Source organism: Petromyzon marinus, chromosome 37, assembly GCF_048934315.1.
Source record: "Petromyzon marinus isolate PM22_M1 ecotype Great Lakes invasive population chromosome 37, UKy_Petmar_22M1.pri1.0, whole genome shotgun sequence".
Lineage (NCBI taxonomy): Eukaryota > Metazoa > Chordata > Hyperoartia > Petromyzontiformes > Petromyzontidae > Petromyzon > Petromyzon marinus.
This window is the reverse complement of record NC_133703.1, coordinates 12,519,019-12,540,598: the sequence shown is the minus strand read 5'-3', so window position 1 is coordinate 12,540,598 and position 21,580 is coordinate 12,519,019. Positions and strand designations below refer to the sequence as shown.

At 47.4% G+C, this 21,580-nt stretch overlaps 1 protein-coding gene across 2 annotated transcripts in view; it reads right to left on the bottom strand.

The window, feature by feature from the left end:
- The window catches only part of FLII (FLII actin remodeling protein), a 45,458-nt gene extending 23,888 nt beyond the window's left edge, over positions 1-21,570 (bottom strand). For both annotated transcript variants that reach the window (XM_032967384.2, XM_032967383.2), the window contains exons 1-12: positions 21,431-21,570; positions 13,871-13,981; positions 11,660-11,731; positions 10,186-10,266; positions 9,500-9,585; positions 7,803-7,964; positions 6,921-7,024; positions 5,275-5,450; positions 2,627-2,784; positions 1,958-2,042; positions 1,122-1,263; positions 623-762 (exon numbers count right to left, since the gene is read on the bottom strand). In XM_032967384.2, coding sequence (XP_032823275.1) covers positions 623-762; positions 1,122-1,263; positions 1,958-2,042; positions 2,627-2,784; positions 5,275-5,450; positions 6,921-7,024; positions 7,803-7,964; positions 9,500-9,585; positions 10,186-10,266; positions 11,660-11,731; positions 13,871-13,981; positions 21,431-21,493 — 1,380 coding nt within the window. In that variant the 5' untranslated portion in view covers positions 21,494-21,570. The remainder of the gene's footprint in view (positions 1-622; positions 763-1,121; positions 1,264-1,957; positions 2,043-2,626; positions 2,785-5,274; positions 5,451-6,920; positions 7,025-7,802; positions 7,965-9,499; positions 9,586-10,185; positions 10,267-11,659; positions 11,732-13,870; positions 13,982-21,430) is intronic.
- Positions 21,571-21,580: the final 10 nt, after the last annotated feature.

The following is a 21,580-nucleotide window of genomic DNA, read 5'->3' as shown; positions in this document are numbered from 1 at the left end:
GTCCCCTCCCTTTGTGCTCTCCACTTTTATACCCTTTCGAGCCTCCTCCCTCGAAGCATCACTTGCCCCACTTCTTTCGGCCAATCCTCGTCCTCCTCCACCACCAACAATTGTCAACCGTCGCCTCAACCGTCAACCCTCGCTTCCCACCTTTTACGTTTTAAACCTCTCCTCCAATCCCTTTGAACCTTGCCTCCCGACCAATCACTTTGGAGTCCTCTCTGCACCAATAGGAGGCCATGGCGTACTTCCTGATGGTCAGTCTGCCCATACGCTTGTCTCAGGCGAGTGGTCTATTGCCTCGGTCATTAAACTTTTATTAGCACGGAATATGATGCCTCGAACCTGTCAGTTGGATATTAAATTACACTTTCTAAAGCATGTGTCAAATCATTAATAAACAAGGTCCTCCCTTGAAAATGAGACTTTTGCTCTCAATGGGCACCAATCTTGTTTTACGTCCATGATTGTACCTGCGTTGCCGTCCTGCATGTCACACTGGTATAGGCGGTGCACGCTACTTGCATGCGGCGGTGCGTGGTTGGCCGGCGGGTAGCGTGCCGGCGAGACGGCCGCGTCACGGTGTGCGCGCCAGAGCAGGGCGTCCCGGTGCAGTGCCTACCGCCAAGGTCTTGTTCTTGTCGTGGGCCACGTCAGACATGCCCTTGAGCACCTGCTTGGCTTGGTCGTCCTGCGAGGAATCGCGACGCCTGCGTAGACGCAGCTTCCGCGCCACATGGTCCTTAGCGGGCTGCCCGCCCCCTGAGAACACAAATCGTATCAATCGTCGACCCTCCATTACAGAAATGACCGTGCCGCCTCTGACCACACGGGCAACAATGCAATCTGCAGTGCCGTCGGTTCGTTACATCGAGGGACCCCCGTGCACGGCGTGCAGGCCACTGTCAGCCACGGCTCCCGAGCCAACGGTTGCTCGAATGCAAAGCAAAGGGGGGAAAAAAACAAAGACGCAAAACACAACACCCTGGGCTTAAAACGCAGATGCCCCAAGTGTGCTGGTGCGTCTGAGACATGCGCTTAAAAGTAGGCAGACAGCGCGTTTTGTTGCTACAGGGGAGCGAGCAACATGGGGAGAGGAGGGAGGGGAGGGAGGCTGCTACCGGCGGCGGCGATGGCGGCAGGGGAAGCGCCCGCCAGGCGGAGCTGGTTCTGCAGCGAGAAGTCGATGTTGTACAAGTTCTCCGAGCGGTCGGCCGGCTTGGGGGGCATCACCAGGTTGGGGTTCTCTCGGACGTCCAGGACCTCCGCAACAGCCCCACACAAACAGAGCGCATGCCCAACTGAGTCCCCTTGTCGTGTTCATTCACCCAACGCCATCTGAAGTTGAAACATTACCTACAATGCCAATCAATGTCTGGCACAGCTGCAAATGAGGCAGCTAATACAATGAAACTAAACAAATTTTAATTTTACCAGGAAAGGCCCACTGAGCTATATCGCTCTTTCACAAAAGCGACCTGGCCACAAATGATAGCTCGATGAAGTGGCTTATCATGTGGACATTTATAGCTATCAAATACTTGAAATACATTTTTAGCTATCAAATACTTGAAATACATTTTTTATAAACGTGGAGGGAAAAACCGGAGAACCAGGAGAAAAATTAACGCAATCATGGGGAGAGCGTGCAAACTCCAAATATACAGACGTCAGGGTTGGGATCGAACCCACGCACTCCTGGTTGGTTAAGTAGTGGAGTGTATGCCCCACAAACGTGTAATGTATTTAATTGAGAACTCTCGACTGACAAAGGAGTTGCTGAGAGTTCGAGGTGGGCTGAATTAAAAAAGAAACGTGAATATTTAGCTTTTACAGATTAATTATGTTTCCCCGAGCGCAAAAAGTTCCATGTTGGCTCGGCAGCGGCGGCGCTGCGCTATGTCTGTATCTCTCCAGAGCTGTACGCTGTTCGGCAACGCGCGTCTGCTTGGCTCACCTCCAGGTCGGTGAGATAATGCACGAGCTCTGGCAGCGTGATGAGCCGGTTCTTGTTGAGCACGAGCTTCTTCAGCTTGGCACACCTGCACACAACATCACGGAGAGCAACAATGAGGACACGTGTTCTTAGTCACAGCTCGGCTCCGGCTCAGCCCCCAGCACTCGAGCTGCTTGGTTGTTTTCAAAGATGCACGAGCGGCTAAAGGCTGAGCTCAGAGCAATCCTGAGCATGGCTGGGAGCAGGGCTCTGAGCTTGGCTCCCTGGAGGCAGAGCGAAGCCCGAGCCGAGCTGTGATGAACAATACGGGACCGAAGAATGTAAATAAAATCTGCAAATGTTTCACGTAAAAATCAGTAATCGCATACCCAGGTGATTAAGGATACTGCAATTCTACATTTAACGCAGTAGATGCATGAGCAGCTTAATAGAGGCACTCGATGTATATAAAACAATCTTTTTCATACAGCATTTGTGGACCAGATGTTGTCTTCTCTCGTCATTCCATCCCGCTCCGAGTCAAATCTTCATCCTTATCCAAACCCCGAGTGCTGACTCGACGCTGACCCCCACACCTGGACCTTAGCGCTGGCTCTGCAACCCCGAGCCTGACGATGACGATAGCTCCACACCCCCTAGGCCGACACCGTGCCCTGTCTGGACGCTGACCTGCACAGGCTCTCGGGGATGAGCTCCAGGTTGTTGTCGGCTGCCACGAACTGCTCCAGATTTCCCAGCTTCCACACGCTGGAGGGAATCCCTTCGAAGTCCAGCCGGTTCGAGTTGACAAACAGCTTGCGAAGCTTGGCCAGCTTGCTGATCGATGACTGCATGCCCCCGGGGTGTTACGTTTGCATGTTAGTTTTGCACAGCAGATGTCGAGTCATTCACATAACATTCCGGGAAATACATTTTAGGCCGTGTAGCCTCACGATGGGGGACCGAAACTAGATTCGCATACCAGCTGCCGATGCTGTGTATGTCTATAAATCAGACTCAAATAACCAAGAAAGCGGCAGTATACTTTTTACCACTGCTCCCATAAAGAAATGCAAACTAAAAAAAATCACCCAACAATGTCCTTCATCTTCCTAAAGATAATCTCAATCCACATCATGGCTCAGAGTCAACATAGAGAGCCTCATCCGACACGTCTGGGTCTATTCGGACGTGTCGCCAGAACGTCTTCAACCAGACGTGATCAGGAACAAATCCGAACAAATTTGGACTCGCTCACCCAAGCGGAAGTGCACACTCAACCTGGTGCTCACGGATCGTCGCGCTCAATAATGCGGACAAGGAGTATGCTTGGCTAAGGATGATAGATCGCGACTCCTGAAGGAACATTCCAAATGGCCCAGTGATGGATGAGCGACTACTATTATATTATCATGGTGAGTGATGAAGATCATGAATAGGAGTCATCTTAGTGTGGTGCCTATAAGATCTCTGGTGTAGGGTTAAATATCTACTGAACCACAAGTTTTACGGCAGGCAGAAGAGCCAATGGAACAATCTACAACAGGGTAGTGAAATTCTGAACAATCACAGCATTACCACAGGGAGATGAACCTGCGGTTGGAAAATGACAAAAAACGTGGCTGCCACACGGTGTCCTATCAGCCACCAGCCACAAGGTAGAACATGTCTCAGCCTCATCAGCACGGTGTGGTCGGTTAAACCAATGCTGCAGAGAGCCTTCCACAAACGCCGTGGGGTCTTTGTCAACAAAGAAAAATTAATATAGCTCACCACAATGCTACTGTGTGGCACAACATTGAAGTCATGCAGATATAAAAACACGGACACAATTTCAACCGACAAGTTGGGTACAAACTGAGCAATCAATGGAAGGACGTTATTAACCAGGAAAAGTCATAACTGGCTGTGATACTTCCATCCTACCTGCCTATCTTAGCAGTTATTTCCGACTCTGAGTTACATTACCTTGTTAAATGTCTTTACATTAACAGGTTAAAATGTCTCACTACCATAGCTGCTGCTCCCTTTTCCTCGATGCGGCGGTGACGCTCGTTGGTTAATAGGCTGAATGTCTCTCTCATTAACACAGTCGCTGCTGCGGGAACCGTCTCACTTTGACATGCTAATCTCTAATCTCGAGCAATACAATGGCTTCTTCAGCACCGTAACCGTGGGGTTACATTAACAGATTGACATGCTAATCTCTAGCAATACAATGGCCTAGGTATACCTAGCTCTGCGATCTTACATTTACTTGCAAATTCTATCTCTAGCCCCGCCCACTTACCCTTGGGTTGTACCCATCTCAAACCAATATAACCTTTGGCTGCAGTAGCTCTCTCGCTAGATTTCCTCCTGCCTCAGCAGTCCGCCTGCTGTATTTTTTCACCTGAAGACGATTGCTTGTGTTGCAATCGAAACGTCGTGATTTTTTATTTTATTATTTTTCTATCTACGTGACTTTACCGAAAGACCCAAAGAGTATGGCACCACATTGCTACCGTGTGGCACAACCCACAGCCTGCACGTTGCTGGTATCTCGCCTACGTGGCAGTAACGTGTGCAGCGGCATTGTGTTCAAGTTTATTTTGTTTAACGAGGTAAAAACTCAAGAGACCAGGAGGAGGAGGAGTCTCATTTACAAGAGTGACCAAGGGGGAGAGCAAAAATCACAAAAGCAACGAAGCAAATTTATGGAAATCTGAGCAAAAAACCACCAAACAAAAATTCTAACAAAACACAGCTGCATCGCATATGAAATCCAAAACAATAAATAAAGTGAAGAGTGTGGTCGCAGTGCATGAATCGCATGGTGACACGCGAGCACGGCTGCCACTGCATGCTCGCAAAAGCCTGCCGAGTGGCAACAGACGGTGGCAGTGTGAGAGCGGTGGCAATTGTGGGAAACGGCAGTGAAGTGGCTTCGCGCACTGTGCTACGAACCCAGTGACACGAGTTCAATTCCCGCTCGGAAAACTGCGGCGATGCTGTCTGAACTTGTCACGGGCCTCCCCGAGATCGACTCAGCCTTAAATGAGTAGCTGGTGCAGTGTGTAAACATCAGGATTGGAGAGACAAAGGTGGCCGGGCGCAGCGCCGAGCACGCACTTCCTCATGCGCCGTGTTGGCCTTCATAAGGTCCTCACAAACAGCACTTGCCCCGACAGTCTGTGTAGGCTATAGGGGGAGGTATCTTGGGCTTGCCATCTTGGTGTTGAGAATGCACAAAGCAAGGGCATGGTGGCCAGGTGGTTTGTGCGTGGTAGTGCAAGTCGAAGGAACGGAAGCACGTGTGGCGGTGGTGCGCGTCACGGCAGCAGCGGCCGCGTTCCCACCGGCAGCGAGGTGAGCTGGTTGCGCGACAGGTTCAGCGTCTGCAGCTGCGTCCACTGGTCCATGCACAGAGACAGCTCCGTGATGTGATTGTCGCTCAGGTTGAGGCGGCGTAGAGCGGACAGGGTGTACAGGCACTCGGGGACCCGCGCCAGCTCGTTGTGGGAAAGGTCCACATCTGGCACGCGCCCAGAACAAACGTAGCCGTGAACTCGTGCCGACAGTAGCCGGGCGCAAACGAGAACAAGAGGTAGCCGAGGCCTAAAATCTAGCGCTCGGCAGAATGAGAAATGTGTCTCTACAACATGGTAATATGGTGCTGGAATGATTTTCACCCACATTTGTAGTGTTCTACATTTGTCCTGTGAAACTATAAAATCTAAAACTATTTGGATTTGACCAGGTAAAGCCCACTGAGCTATATAGCTCTTTTTTCAGAAGCAACCTGGCCACAAATTATAGTTCAATGAAGTTTCTTATCATGTGGAAATGTATAGCAGCTAAATACTCTAAACGCACATTTGTAAATGTGGATGGAAAAACCGGAGGACCCAGAGAAAAATCCATGCCACTACAGGCAGAACATGAAAATCTGAAATATACAGACGTCAGGGTTGGGATCGAACCCACAACCTCCTGTACACCAGGCAAGGTAGAGAATAATGTGCAATGCACGTTTTGCTAAGCCAGTTGACAGTGTCTGCAGGGAATCAACGTGAAGACGACACATGCATCGCATTATGCACACGGGAACAGATTTTAATCCTTACACACGTGCACTGTTACATGCCTTGTGCATTGTAGCGGCCATGCACACGTGTGCCTATTAAAACCGTCATTTTGGTGTGTCGAGTCCTAGCTTCGTATGAGTGTGCTGTACCAGCTGTCTGTCTTTTGTGTGGGCCCATGCGGAGTGGTAGTGGGATTGTTCGCGCGCTGTGCTAAGAACCCGGCGACCAAAGTTCGATTCCCACTCATGGCCAACACCAGTGACGATTATCTTAATCGGTTATGGGCCTCCCCTAGATCGACTCAGCTTTAAATGAGTACCTAGTGCGGTGTAAACATCGCCACTGGGAGACAAAGGCAGTCTGGGCACGGCGCTGGCCATCCACCCCCTCATGTGCCGTACCGGCCTTTATAGGTGCTCGCTAACAGTAATTGCCCCAGAAGTCTGTATGGACAACACACGAGATCTTTGTGTTTGTGTGTGTGTGTAATGCGTCATATGTACGTGACCACACGCTGCACGAGCCCCATGTGTGTGCATATGCTGTACCCGTCGTGTTTGTGAAGATGGTAGCAGCTGTGCTTGTGTACTGCTCTTGTGTGCGTGCGTGTTACCAGCCAAGTAGGGAGTGGTGGCACAGAGGTTCGTGTGCTGCACTACGAACACGGTGGCACGAACTCCCGTTCCCGGCCAAAACCAGTGACGATTATCAGAACTGACCCTTAGTCATCCCCTAGGTCGACTTCTAAACAAATACCTGGTGTGCTGTGTAAAACATCACCACTGGGGAGACAAAGGCGTCCGGGGCATGGTGCTGGTCACCCACCACCTCGTGCGCCGTGCCGGCCTTCCCTAATGGCACTTTCCCCAACAATCTGTTTGCGGGCTATACGGGGGATCTTTGTGTGTGTTTGTTACCAGCCAAGTGCGTGAGTGCCTCCAGCTGGGTGGGCAGGTTGCTGAGTGTACGCTGCGTGTTCCTCATGTGCAGCGTTTCCAGGGCTGTCATGGCTGTCAGCTGCCTACAGAGAGCAATTACAATCTTAAGGTCATCCTCATACGATACAAACACAACATAAGCCACTTCTCAAGACGACGTACAATAAAGTGAGACGTGTCCATCCTGCGCTGACCAGCGTGAAGAACGGACAAAAGGGCCCGCAATGGGTGACTTTGGCATTAGGAGGCCTTCATCCAGCAGTGGACTGAGAAAGGGCCGTAAATGTAGCACTAACTTAACGGCTGCCGGATAGAAAATACAGCAAAAGGTCTACCATCCGGCACTTCACCATCCGGAATGCTCTATTAATCGGCATCTGTCAGACAGCAAAACGAATCTTCCTTCATATAACCGGAAACATTCCAACAGCCTTCCGGCATCTTGACGTGCACTCATCATAGATCTGTTGTTTACAGGAGCTTGCCAAACGCTGCCGTAGTGGTGGCACTAGCGGCAGTCTGTACATACAGAACTCTACTACTGTATACTGTACTCTAAACGTCCCCAATGCTTCTCTACAATCAACTTAGAATGCTCTACAACCGACTGATGAGCACCTCTTTAAAATAATATATGTATTGTATATCATAGTTCAAATGTAGGCTCAGTTTCTTTTTTTAAAGTTTTATTTGATTAACTGGCACCCTCCGTTCCCCACGGATGCCGGATAACAGAGCTGTATTTGGAACAGACTCCACAGTAGAATCCTCAGGTTCTCTGCATGTGAAGTGTGAGCACACGAGCGAATGTTTGCGCCTTCTCAGGGGTGGGTGGCTGGAACGTGCAGGCGGATGGCCCACCGCAGCTGTGCGTGCAGCAGGGGGTTGTTGTTGAGCATGAGTGTCTGCAGGTGGACAAGGCGTCGCATCTGGGGCGGCAGACTGTCCAGCCGGTTATTGCTGAGGTCCAGGTACAGCACGTCCGTCAGGTTTATGAAGAGCTGCGTGGGGATCGTCTCGATGCTGCGGAAAGGCGGCACGGGCAAAGGAGGGCACGATCGATGAATGACACGCGTGTGAAAACACAACGGCGATGACGGCTGTCGAGTTGAATGTGGGAGCAAGCACCGAGACAGCGGTAACAGCATCTACCATCCGGGCGCCAATCACAAGGGTCTATCCGGGCAAAACCACAAATGAGCTCCCCTTATAGAAATAGGTTTTACCCTTTTAACTGGCACAAAAACTGACACCTTCATTCAAGGCATCATGTTTGCAATAACCACAACACAAGCAGTGAAAATGCAAACAAAAGAGACAACTCTGATAATAATATGCACTGTCCTTGAATTTGATTGGTCCACACCCGAGACGGCTTTTCTTAGAGCCTAGTCTCCATTGGTGTTGGACCAGAAGACGCCAAAAGGCGTACAACTCAAAAACAGCGCACTATCAGAGTATTGAGGGCTCGGGGTGAGCATTTACATGTTACTGGCAAAAGGAGGTCTCATAATGTAAGAGCTCCCCTTACTTGCTCCATTTCTTGACAGAAACGGTTGACCTAATGCAGCCAAGAGACATATGGCCAACTCCCTGGTTTCCTCCACCCATGAAATACAGTCGCAAAAAGAACCTGCCAGGCCAATAGCTGCTATCCACCAACAAGTGGAAGTGACTTTAGATGTTACCGGCACCAGGCTTAATGTCCCTTTAGGCCACATAGATTACCGAAGGCTTACTGGCAGGTTACAGAGCAGGCCCAGGAATTATGGGTTGTCAAACTAGGTAAATGCATATACATTGATATTCTCTGCTGCCTCCATAGAATGCTTGGTTTTGTGTTAGTGTACACGTATTTATGGCTGGCAATGCATGCAACAGATTAGTGTGACCAACAGCATGCCTGTGTCCACAGTGCTTTTGTTGGCACATAACACCGGGTACTCATTTTAGGCTGTGTCCACTTGGAAGAGCCTCAGGCAGGTACTGATGTGCTCGGCTAGACATCTAACCTGTGGTTCCATATTTGCACCGAAGGTCACAGACCACTGCACCGCTCATCCTCACACACATTCTTTGCATCCCAATCTATATTCAGTAACACAAAATAATAATTAGCTTGATTGTGGAGAATATAACTTACAAAATAAATATGCAGACAATGTACCTCCTTCACCTAACCCCATAAAAACACACACATCCCATAGGCAAGGACCCTTTCAATCAGACATGGGTCAGGGATTGACAAACTATATAATGCATAATGCAAAATGACCATGAGCATTGTTGTAGATAAAATCAGCACCAGAATATAGCATACAAGTAACAAAGTGCATTCAGTAACATGACTCCTGACGCATTAATTGATAGTAAACTTCCCATCCAAACATGAAAACAAGGTTGTAGTTTGGGAAGGACTGATGATTATGGAGTTCAGAATCAGAATCTTTACTTATCCTGGAGGAATCCGATGAGCTATGAAGCTCTCTTTCACAGATGTCCAGTAGTTCACCGATGCATCAAAATAAGCGGCACTACCGACAGCAACGTGCACGAACCTGTTGTGGCTGAGGTTGAGCACCAGCATGTTCTTTGCATTCTCCAATTCATTCGGAACCTCCGTCAGCTGGTTGTGACTAAGATCCTGAAGGGAGTACAGAGTTACGAGCAAAGGGAAAACGTTAACACAAAAGCAGGGCTACAAGTACTCTAGGCCCAGGGAATGGCAAACTTACCACGCTTCGGCTCTGCAGATGTGCAAGCGCCAAGCAGTAATCGCAGCTGGGAATCCACTATTGAGTTGATTAGTGTCTGCAACCAAATTACGTTAAATTTGCCCCAGTTTCATCAGCTCTCGCGGATGCAAGGTTGAGCCTGGCTAGCACTGTGGATAGGCGGCCCATCAGAGATTGTCAAACTTTTGTAGGTGTGGGGCCACCCTTGCTCCATGCAAGGATGGTTTTCTATACATTCCAAACGATCATTAATGGAATTAGCCGTACATCTCAATGCAAGACTCTCCAGAATTAGAGTCTAGAGACTCAATGAAGCTCTTCCGTATAATGAATTCACTTTCCTATGAAAAGCAATAGGAAAGTAAAAAAAGAATCACCCTTGTTGGTACTCAAGTATGCTGTGATTGATTTTAAATTTCGGTTTATTATTTGCGATGAAACGTTAAACTTCTCCGTTATTCAGTTAATTGCGAACCACGATTGTGGTTGATATCCATGGGCTTCCATACCAGAACAGAGAGGTCTTCCAGATTGAAGATGTCAGGAGGAACCCCAGGGTTTGTCAGCTGGTTGGCTCTGGCGACAATGGCCTGCAACAAAAGGACAAAGAATCAGTCAACTCATTCCAGCTTGGTTTAGTCATCCAGACAACCACTTGTTACAATAATATAGAAACAATTCTCGACTCCATTCATAAAAATATCACCAAGAATCCACCGTGTTGCATGAATAATTAGATGTATAGCAACTCCCCTGGCCCACACAGATAATAGGATTTGCAGATAACAGCTGGTGGTAAAGAAGAGTTTAAGATATGAGCTTTATAAACACAAACGCTTTAAAATACTAAAACAATTAGCAAGAACTTCCATATTAGTAGAAGATCGTCCATTGCCATCTTGCTGGCTGCTTCGTATGTGACGTAATGGCCAGGTTTAACTGGGCTGGCTTTTTACGTGACAAAACTTGCTTCACTTTAAGACGAGTCAGAGCAGCCAGCCCATGGTGGTGTTGGTGCGTGGAACTGCCCAGCTGTTGCTAGAGCTCATAGATCCTGGAGCCACCAGGGCCGGGCCATGATCGTGGAAATAGTATAATTGTACACTTGTTTATCCAGAACAGCCTCACTGAGTATCAAGACTCTTTTTCAAGAGGGACCTGATAACTTTTCCTAATTAAGTCGCTTACGAGGTTTTTTTTAAATCAAATTTGACAGTGGGACTAGGGGCGGAGCCAGAATTTCAGGCCGGGGTGACATTCAACAAATTTTAATTTCAAGAATGATTAGAGAGTCAGGCTGTTGAACTAGACGCCACCGGTTGGCGACACGCTCTGACAATGCAGTTGCACGGAATCCGCCAGACCGAGTGTCGTACACTTATACGCAGAATGTCACCCCTGTCACCCCCCCTGGCTCCGCCCCTGAGTGGGACACAATGGCCTAGTCTTCTTCGGATGACATCACGGGTTATTTAACGTCCACTATGAAGGAGACGGCGCACATGTTTTATGGCATATTGAAATTGAACAGAAAACCTATGCAAAAAGTGTCTAAAGTGCTCTCGTTGGCCCATATCACCGCCATAGGTGCAAACCATCAGGCATGTAAACTATATCTTTTTTTGTGTAACTAGCTGAGGCCCACTTAGCGATATTACTATTTTTAAGAAGCGACCTGGCCAAAAATGATAGCTCAAAAAAAAGTGGCTCATCATGTGGAAACTTACGTCAGCCAAATAATCTAAACCAGTCGTATATCACCAATGATTGCCCAATACAACACGTGTCCTCTCGTGGAACAAGCAGACTCCACTCGGTTACCTCAGATGCCGTGGAATGGCTTAAAAAACTAAAAATACATTTGTTGCCCTGGTGCTTTTATTTTTTTTTTTAATGCCTAACAAATGAAAAAGACCGCCCCCAAGAAAAAGAACGCTCAAGGTGGTTTTGGGTTCGCTGGTGCAGCGGATTCTGTGCGCGTACCCGAAGACAGGGGAGAGCGGTGATGTCGCTGTGCAGCGTCGTCAGCTGGTTGTGACTCACAGACAGGTGCTCCTGCAAAGCCAGCGTCAATCGGATCACTTTTTAACATCTTACAACGCCTGAGACAGAAATGGCAATTAACGTCATCAACATCATTTAAAAAATGCACTTTTGTTTGTATAAGAAGGAAATAAACAATGAATACTTTCAAGTTATGAGCTGCCGGAAATGCTTTGAAGATTAATATTGCATGACAGTTGCTGTTCCTGGTTTTTGCTATAGAGAACAGTATAAAATTCTTGAGCATTTATTACGGATTCATTTTGCGTAATCACCGACACAACTTTGTTTCTCAATCATCAGCTTCCCTTTTGCTGCCAAACAAGAGTCAGAGAAAACATGTAACCATGAGGAAACGTGTCAGAACAGAAATAAGAGAAGACTTGGAGCTCACTTCACTTTACCCATTGGTTAACCCACTTTAAAAGATACCTTGCCTTTATCGTGTCTGCAATACTAATTGGGGAAAATTTATTTGTTTGGGATACTCGGAATAACAGGGGAACACCTCGTAGCAACACATTCTCATCCACGGCAGCCCCCATGCATGCGAGGAAGAGCTCTAACGTATGTTGAAACAGTGGTGCAAGTTTCTTGAATCTCCCCCGCCTCTGTCGATCCAGCAGGATAAATGGGTTCACCGCGGTTAGTCGGTTGGCAGTTCGCATGTGGTGGGGTAAAAAGTGTAGGTACTACCAACCCTTCCAGCGCTTCTGGCCTGCGCGGAAGAGTAGACCAACATACCCTCTAGAGCAGAGGTCAGCAAGCTGTGGTTTCGGAGTCACATGTGGCTCTTTATAGACTGCTTCGTGACGTTATTTATTAGGGATTGTCACGTATTCACGTACATTGCGGCTCTTGAAATATAGAGGTTTTTTTTTACGAATTTGAAAAAGGCTCTCCTTGTTATTTTGGTTGCTGACCCCTGCTCTAGAGGAGCTCCAAAGAGCTCCTTCTCACAGAGGTCTTTCTGCCAGCAGTGACATGAGCAAGCAATCGTAGGGCTGCACCACTATCACCACCTTTATATGTCCATGGCTGCCTGGGCTACACACTCAAAGGGGGAGTTGGAAGTGCTGCTGCTGAACCTGGAGCATGCCACTAAGAGGTGGGGCCTTACCATTAGCCCCACCAAAACTAAGCATCTGCCTGGGTATTTTGTACCATTGGACACTCCACCCCCACAACTCCCAATTGGTAGGGCAGTTGTGGAGAGTGTGGAGAGTTTCCCAAACCTGGGCAGTGTGCTCATGACCGACTCCGGTTTGACAGCAGAGGTCTCACTCCAAATCAGTCGAGCGGCATTATCTTTTCATCGGTTGCGTAACGCTGTGTGGAAGCGACCAGGTCTGTCGCTCCACACGAAGCTTCGGGTCTTCTCGGCCAGTCATTCCCTCCCTTCTCTGCGCTTGCGAAATGTGGACCCCCCTAACGGAACCTCTTCGCCGGTTAGAAACATTTATGCTGGCCTGCCTACGATCCATCCTAGGTTTAACCAGGCTGGATTGTGTGAGGAGCTCACAAATCCTTGAAAGATCTGGACAAAGTCTCATCGGTGAGCTCCTCCGGCAGGCAAGGCTGCGTTGGCTGGGTCATGTAGCACGCATGCCCAGCCACCACATGCCGAAACAGATTTTGTTCAGCCGGATAGCGGGGGCTAAACGGGGGCAGCACGGGCTAGAGAAGAGATGGAGTGATGTGGTACAGGAGGACGTGGAGAGGAGTGGACTTGCCAATGACTGGTATCAGCAGTGTCAACATTAGCCTCTATGGAGGAGGCTCGTGAAGGACGCTACTGGGCAGTTGGAGGCAGTCGCCCTCCAACAACAACAGAGGGCAGAAGAGCGATGCTCACAACAACGAGCGGTGCGCCGGGCGACTAAAACACAGCAAGTTGGCACAGTAGGGGGCACAGGTGGTGCATCAGCCAGTCATCTCAGTCATCTCAGTCAGTCGACCCATGGCACCTGCTGGGTCTGCCCCGTGACCTCCTATCAGCGGGCGTTCGACACTTCACGTGGCCTCAACGTGCACATAGCCTGACACAAGCGCCGCGGTGAAGTCACCACTACTTAGTGGCGAATAGCGGTTGTTGTTGTTGGGCTACACATGTGCAATATGATGGTGGTGGTGTTGGTGCGTAGGGCTGACCAGCTTTTGTAGCACCGCCAGCTCCTCGGGCAGATAGGACAGCCCCGTGTGGTTCAGCTTCAGCCACCGCAAACTGCTCATGGCCCCAATGCGCTCAGGAAAGTTCCCTCCCTGTGCGCGCACACAATGACACAAACACATGCGGGTAAAAACACCATTTACAGCCCTATAGATTATCATTGGTGCAGTGGTTTGGACACTTTGCTGTAAACCCGGTAACCTGAGTTTTATTGCTGGCCATGGCTAACATCATTGTCAAGAGTTCTCTTTTTTGGTTTGCACACTTGCTGAGCACAGGCCCAACGGTGCAAAACACCAGCAACAAACACAATCAAAGTGGCAACAGATAAGCATTAACACATTTATTGAATTGAGCAAGGCCATAATAAGAGATGGGAAAAGAGACGACAGGAGGGAATTCCAAGGTAGAGCAGTGTGAGGGACGAAGCGGCAAGAGAAGTGCTGTGGCATGCAGTGTGGTGGTTGACCATAGCATGGATGAGATGAAACAGTCAGTCTGCGAGACCGAGTCCTCAACACAAGTGGAGGAATGAATAGACGAATTTCACGAGAACAGTAAGGAACAGTAGTAGCAATAGAAGAGTGATAAGGAGGTGACTGACCACCGGTGAGAGAGTGACTGGAGACAATTTCGGAGTGCTGGATCATCAATAACCCTGACAACGTGACCAACCCACACTAAATAGTAAAATTTGTCAAAGAATTCTCCTAGACTGACAAAGCATGGGAGAGGCCATCATCCAGCAGTGGACTGACAAAGGGTGGGTTATTATTATAGTTAAACTATCAGTCTAACCCCCGGCCCCCCGGGTGCAGGGTCACCCTTGAAAAATAGCTTTTTATCTCAATGAGCCCCTATCCGGGGTGAACAAAAATGTAATAACTAAACTCAACCGAACAGAGCAGGTGTTTTATTGAGGCGCCTTCTAAGCCTGGGAGCGCCTCCTCAGGCTGGGATGGTACGCAAAGGTGTGGTCAGGACTATGCTCACTCGGTCAGCTTTTTCTCCACGGTGCTCATGTTAAAAAATAAAAAAAATGTCCTTTTATTTGTACAGGAAAACTTCACCGAGTCTTCAGACTCTATTTAAAGCATGCCTGGACTTTGTAAAGTTTGGCTAGTTCCTTCTGCATAAGGGAGGCAACTGTACTACCAAGGGAACATTCTGGCACGTGAGGGAATAACATTTAAAAGTCCACACAAATGGGCACAAGAAACCAACGTATTGTACCGTAACATTCTGTCCACCTGCCAGTGGGCTTACACCGAGTGTTGAAGTATTGACGTGATAGGTGTGAACCCGGGGTCTCAAGCACATAAATTGATGGCCTCAGCCAGGTCACAAATGATTGCATCAAGACCACTCAATTGCATTACTAATTATATCAGTAAAGTCACGTAGGTAGAAAAATTATAATAAAAATAACAAAAAAACATTAAAAACACTAATGTAGACTGTAGCCTGGTTCTTAATCGGAGTGAGTGTACTGGCAGTCTATACTGTAGACTATAGCCTGGTTATTAAGTTTGGTGAGTGTACTGGCAGTCTATAATGTAGAATGTAGCTATGGTTATTAAGCTGGGTGAGTGTACTGACAGTCTATAATGTAGACTGTAGCCTGGTTCTTAACCTCGGTGATCGTACTGGCACTCTATAATGTAGACTGTAGCCTGGTTTCTAACCTGAGTGAGCATACTCGCAGTCTGTAATGTTGACTTATTCTTGATTCTTTCAGAAATAAAATAAATAAATAACACTAACTAAACCATGACGTTTCGATCGCAACACAAGCGGTCGTCATCAGGAAAAGGGGGGTTAGCCTCTAAAGGCAAACTGTTTATAAAGGTTTAGAGATGGGCGTAGCCCAAGTGTGTCAGCAGCATGGGCGGGGCAGCTAATGTTAATGTGGCCCAAGTGTGTCAGCAGCATGGGCGGGGCAGCTAATGTTAATGTAGGAGAAAACAATGACACCTGCAGTGGGTCTACACCAATCAAAGGACCGCCATGCAATAATTGCACAACGCTCCACACCGCCACACTACTGACGGTGGAGGTTGACAAGAAAACACAAGTCAAGTCATGACCCAAAGTGGTTGATAACATCTTTCCAATGATTGCCGAGTCTATAACCATCCTCTCGGTTGAAATTGTGTCTGTGTCTGTATATATGGATGGCTTCATGAACGAATCTTTGTTGATAGCCAGAAGGCTTGCAAAGTACCATCGTCTTAGAGAAATCAATTTCGTGTGAGCCAGCAGCATTAAAATAATGATCAGCCACGGCAGAAGTATTGGTCCCACCATGTTTCAAATCTGCCTTATGCTTACGAACACGGTCAGAGACATGTCGCTTAGTTTCCCCAATGTAACTGCTGCCGCAGATACAGCTTAGTTTGTAGACGCCGGGATATTGCATGTCAGGAATCTTGTCCTTGACAGATGGGATCAGATCCGGAATTTTATGTACTGTATTAAATCGGACCTGGATCTTGTGTTTGTTCATTATTTGGGAAAAAAATTGGTTACCCCTGCTATGTATGGCAAGGTGATGGTTTTGATTGGATCCTCAGATGGCTCCTTCCTCATGGTTGGGGTGATGGCTTTGCGGATCGTGTAGTCAGAATATCCATTCGCCTTGAGAGCTTGGTGTACGTGTTTGAGTTCACTGGTTAGGTGTTCATGGTCGGAGATAACATTGAGCTCTATGGTGTAGTGTTTTGATGAGGGAATTCTTCTGGGATAGATGGTGGTGGGAATCAGGTTTTAATGTTTTATTAACTTTATTTTTTATTTAAACGTATTTTATACAGCTCTTTAGACATAGTGCTTGTTTATGTACAAATTATTTGGTGACATTGCAATGGCAGTATCACAAATCTCCTTCTCTGGCCTCTCTGTGCTGCAAAGAAGGGCCACAAAGTTGCCTATTATTATTGACCAGTGTATTGAGTGTTTTTGTTATTAATTTGCAGATCGTAAACATACAAATGATCACTCATACCAAATCGGTCAATTGCACGGCCACTTACGTTAAAACAACTGCCATACATTTGTTACAGCAGCAAACATTAAAACTGAAAAAGATATCAATATGACAAGCACATACATTCAAATAAGTTTAGCTTACTTCTGAACACATAAATGGAAACATTGCGACAGGTCTCTTTAAGGAAGGAAACGATGGTGCGCTTGCTCCCGAAGGCGATAAAGGGTGGGGCGAGTACGAGAGGCATGTCTGAGTGGTTAAGGGCACCAAGGGTGTGGTCAATGATGTGTCACGGTTAGTTGCACTGCTTAATCCGGCCAAGTTTACTTTAGTTTCACTTTATTTTGGTGAACCAGCTGAGAACTCAAGAGACCATGATATAGTCTCATTTGCAATAGTAACCCGAGTTACCAAAATGACGAGGAATAAGACAAAACACGCCAAGGAAAATTACACAAAATCAGAGCACAATGACAACCACCACGTTAGAGAAATTAAACACTGCACAAATGTCAATATTAATTAAAATATTTTCGGCAACTGCGTGGCTGACTGACTTTTTCCCCACCTCACTAAATTATCTGGACACCGTCATTATCTTGCATTGTTAAATGTCATCGTAATGCGATCTAATTAAAAGTAGCTCTGGCCATGTCTTTGGCACCACCACGCCACTGCGACTGCATATGCAGAAAATCGATTACGCACACAGGGGCCCATCCCTGCACTCCATGACGTTTCATCACATTATGGTCACAATATAAACGCAAGTACAGTATTATTATTCCTGTGCAAATGTTGTTGCCTTGGTTAAAGGTGCAATGATGTCCATATCAACAAGCATTTTCAAGGCGTCAACAGTAAAATTATGTTGGCAATGATGATAAGAACAAGCTTCTTTTAATATATCAAGTCCCATAAAGACAATGCTTTGAAAGATAGGTGTCTTTTGCGAGCAATCACAACTATTAACTTTCCATCTAACTTTTCTGCCCACTCTCCCGGTAAGGTCATGCCCTCTCAACAAATAAGAAAAAGTAGTCGCATCAAACCTTGAATACAAATAATTTAAAATCACGGCCCAGCAGTAGCGCATTTACTGCTTGTTGCGGAGGTTCGCGGTTCCAGCCCAGTGGGCCACCCTGGATATTACTGTGGGTGCAATAACCATTAAATACTTCACAGAAGACACAAAAAATTCCAGGGGTAATTTGCAAGAGTAAGCCAATGTGTGCAAGCATCATGGTCCAAATTTGCCAAATTCGAAAATTACCTGCAATTACACAATTGGGATTACAAATAGCAATCATTACCCACTGCTGGTAGACTAATGCCGATTGCAGTTCAGGTGCTGAGTCAAAGTGTGCCCACAGGGGCAGCTGCCACAGGGCGTGTCCCTTTAAAATGTGATGTAAAGTGCTAAAATCCCCCAGTATAAAGGGTGGCATATCAAAATAAAGAATTATTGTTATTACCATAATTGGCATAACTGCAAAACACATGCAAATCAAATGTGTAGCCTTGAATTGTAGTTGCTTATACCAAGATCCCAGCCAGGACCTCCGATTAGCCCGGTTGGTTAAGTATGGTGCAAAAGAAGTTCAACATACATACATTGAACGCTGAGTATAAGGGCCTCCCATGGGCAAACATTTCAAAGCGTATATATTTTAATGCACAGGCATACACTATAACGGTAAAACAACCGAAAAGTCCCTATCATTTGATGTCTATCATTAGCATATTCACGCTGGATAAATTAACATAAATTTTAAAAAATCTGATTTCCAAGACTAACATCCTAGGCTCAATGTAAAAAAGGAGAAAATAATCAGAAAACACATCGACTTTATATCCGCACCTCCGGTTAGCACGGTTGGCGACGTTCAACATACACGAGACCCTTAAATATTGCGATGGTTACTTTCTTGGAAAGTGCCGCGAAAGCCAAAACCGCGATATTCAATAGTTAAGCCTAACCTAAATAATGGGGTTAGGTACATGGCAACCAAAAATAGACATCACAATTGAAACAGGTACGAAACTGTATGCCAAATAAACTAAAAACTAAACTATATAAATAAACATGTAAAACCCCCTGACAAAAGAACAATCCCAGATAATAAACAGTAGTATAAATACAGTATATATACTGGCGAATTGTTATTTTGTGCTTCCTAATGCCCTTTATTGATGGAAAGCCACGCAGTACATAGTCCGTGTTCCTACAACGGATGTATAGCTAAATTACACAGACCTCTCAAGCTATCATTTAGCCCCTAAATATATAGCTGCCATCATACACAAGAACATAATACACGTGGCTGAGCAGGCAAAAGGTTGTTTCAACGACAATGCATTTATTTTCAGAGCATGTTTGTGTTTGCATGTTTTTCCACAAGTACCTGTGGTTAATGCAGACTCGATGCCGTGTGAAATGTATCGATTTGGTGTTTGAATATCTTAACTTACTCCTGTTTTATTGCCAGAAAGTGTAACACCTATTTTTACTTTTTTCATCATTTTGGATACTTTATTTTAAAAAAAGGTCACATAGACACACTTGCTGCTGTACTGCCATCTCTTGGAAATCTCGCAGGCCGGTGGGTAAGTGAGTTACGTTTTGAAACTATGAAATCCTCACATTCTAAGTGTCCCCCTAACCCAGGGGTGGGGAACGTCCGGCCCGCGGGCCGTAGAGGGCCCACGAAATCATTTGGTCTCTGGCCCTGCCAAGGCAACCGCAGGCGGGACTCGAAATTCAATAAATCTCGGAGCAAACCTGGAAAGCAGTTGCGAGTAGCAACATCGTCAATACCAGCCAACATCACGCCTCGCCAAAGAGAAACAGTTCCAGCCCATCACAGTAGGGGTGAGTTAATTAAAAATTTTGACCAAATATAACCGGCTAATTTTTAAGTTGATAATTTGTATGGCCCGCGAATGATGATGCTATAAATATCCAAATGGCCCTTGGCAGAAAAAAAAGGTTCCCCGCCCCTGCCCTAAACACACGCAGCAAGTCCACTGACGTGGCGAGGGAACGTCCTGGCACCTGACCCCAACGTCTACACACGTGAAGAGCGTGACGGTCGTTTTGCCTATTCACTTGAGGGATCTCCCCCACGTCGTGTTCGATCGCGGCGGCTGTTTGACCATACTTCACCACGCTGGTAAAGTGAGGAGGGGGGGGGGGGTGGGGGAGGTTCGTGAAGGTGGAGAGGTTGGTTCGGGGTTGGTGAAGATGAGGGTGCGAGGGAGGGGTGGAAAGGAATCGAACTCAGGTAGCCGGGTTCGTAGCACTGTGGTGAACCAGCCCCACCGCTCAAACACAACATCAACACAACCACAGGTGGAGGGGGAAATCCTCGAACCTGGCATCAGAAAGTTAAACCCTCGGCACAGGTTACGTCACCGGGCACGCGTCTGTGAAAACTACTGGGCATGTGTGCAAAAAGAGCTTCATAGCTCATCGGATTCCTCCGATACGAATAAAGATTCTGAACAACGAAACATCAGCACGCAGCTTTCTCGTGGATGTAGCAGGGAAACCCCTCTGAGCTGACACTAAGTAAACGCCAGGTCCTTCCAACACAAACGAATGGGGCAGAAGAGAAACCCCCTAACCTGGCCACACTAAGTTAACGCCAGGTCCTTCCAACACAAACGAATGAAGCTGGAGGGAAACCCTCTGAGCTGACACTAAGTAAACGCGAGGTCCTTCCAACACAAATGAATGGGGCTGGAGGGAAACCCTCTGAGCTGACACTAAGTTAACGCCAGGTCCTTCCAACACAAACGAATGGGGCTGGAGGGAAACCCTCTGAGCTGACACTAAGTAAACGCCAGGTCTTCCAACACAAACGAATGGGGCTGGAGGGAAACCCCTCTGAGCTGACACTAAGTAAACGCCAGGTCCTTCCAACACAAACGAATGGGGCTGGAGGGAAACCCTCTGAGCTGACACTAAGTAAACGCCAGGTCTTCCAACACAAACGAATGGGGCTGGAGGGAAACCCCTCTGAGCTGACACTAAGTAAACGCCAGGTCCTTCCAACACAAACGAATGGGGCTGGAGGGAAACCCTCTGAGCTGACACTAAGTTAACGCCAGGTCCTTCCAACACAAACGAATGGGGCAGGAGGGAACCCCTCTGAGCTGACACTCTAAGTTAACGCCAGGTCCTTCACAACACAAACGAATGGGGCTGGAGGGAAACCCCCTAACCTGGCCACTCTTAAGTTAACGCCAGGTCCTTCCAACACAAACGAATGGGGCTGGAGGGAAACCCTCTGAGCTGGCACCGCGACGTTTCGCGGCGCGGTCTCTACATGGAGGAGGGCGGCGGCGTTGGTTCATAGTTAGTTCATAGTTCATTTATTTGGTATAGCCCCGTGAGCCATTCGGCTCTTGAATCGGGTGCAACCGCAACAAACAAAAAACATGAACAAGAAAAACATCTTAAAGTGATTATGTGACTGTGCAAACAGACAATACAGGAAAAATATCAAAATATTGGTGGTGGTGGTGAATGGCCTCGTTCTCGTCTTACCTTGAAGTCGTTCCCGCTCAGGTCGATGCCGCGGACGAACGGCAGCACGCCCGTGCTGGCCATGGCGCTCCGACTCGGCGAGACGCGAGAACGGCGAGCGGGGTTCGGGGTTCGGGCAGGAGGTTTGAGGAGACGAGCGGAACGAGTTGG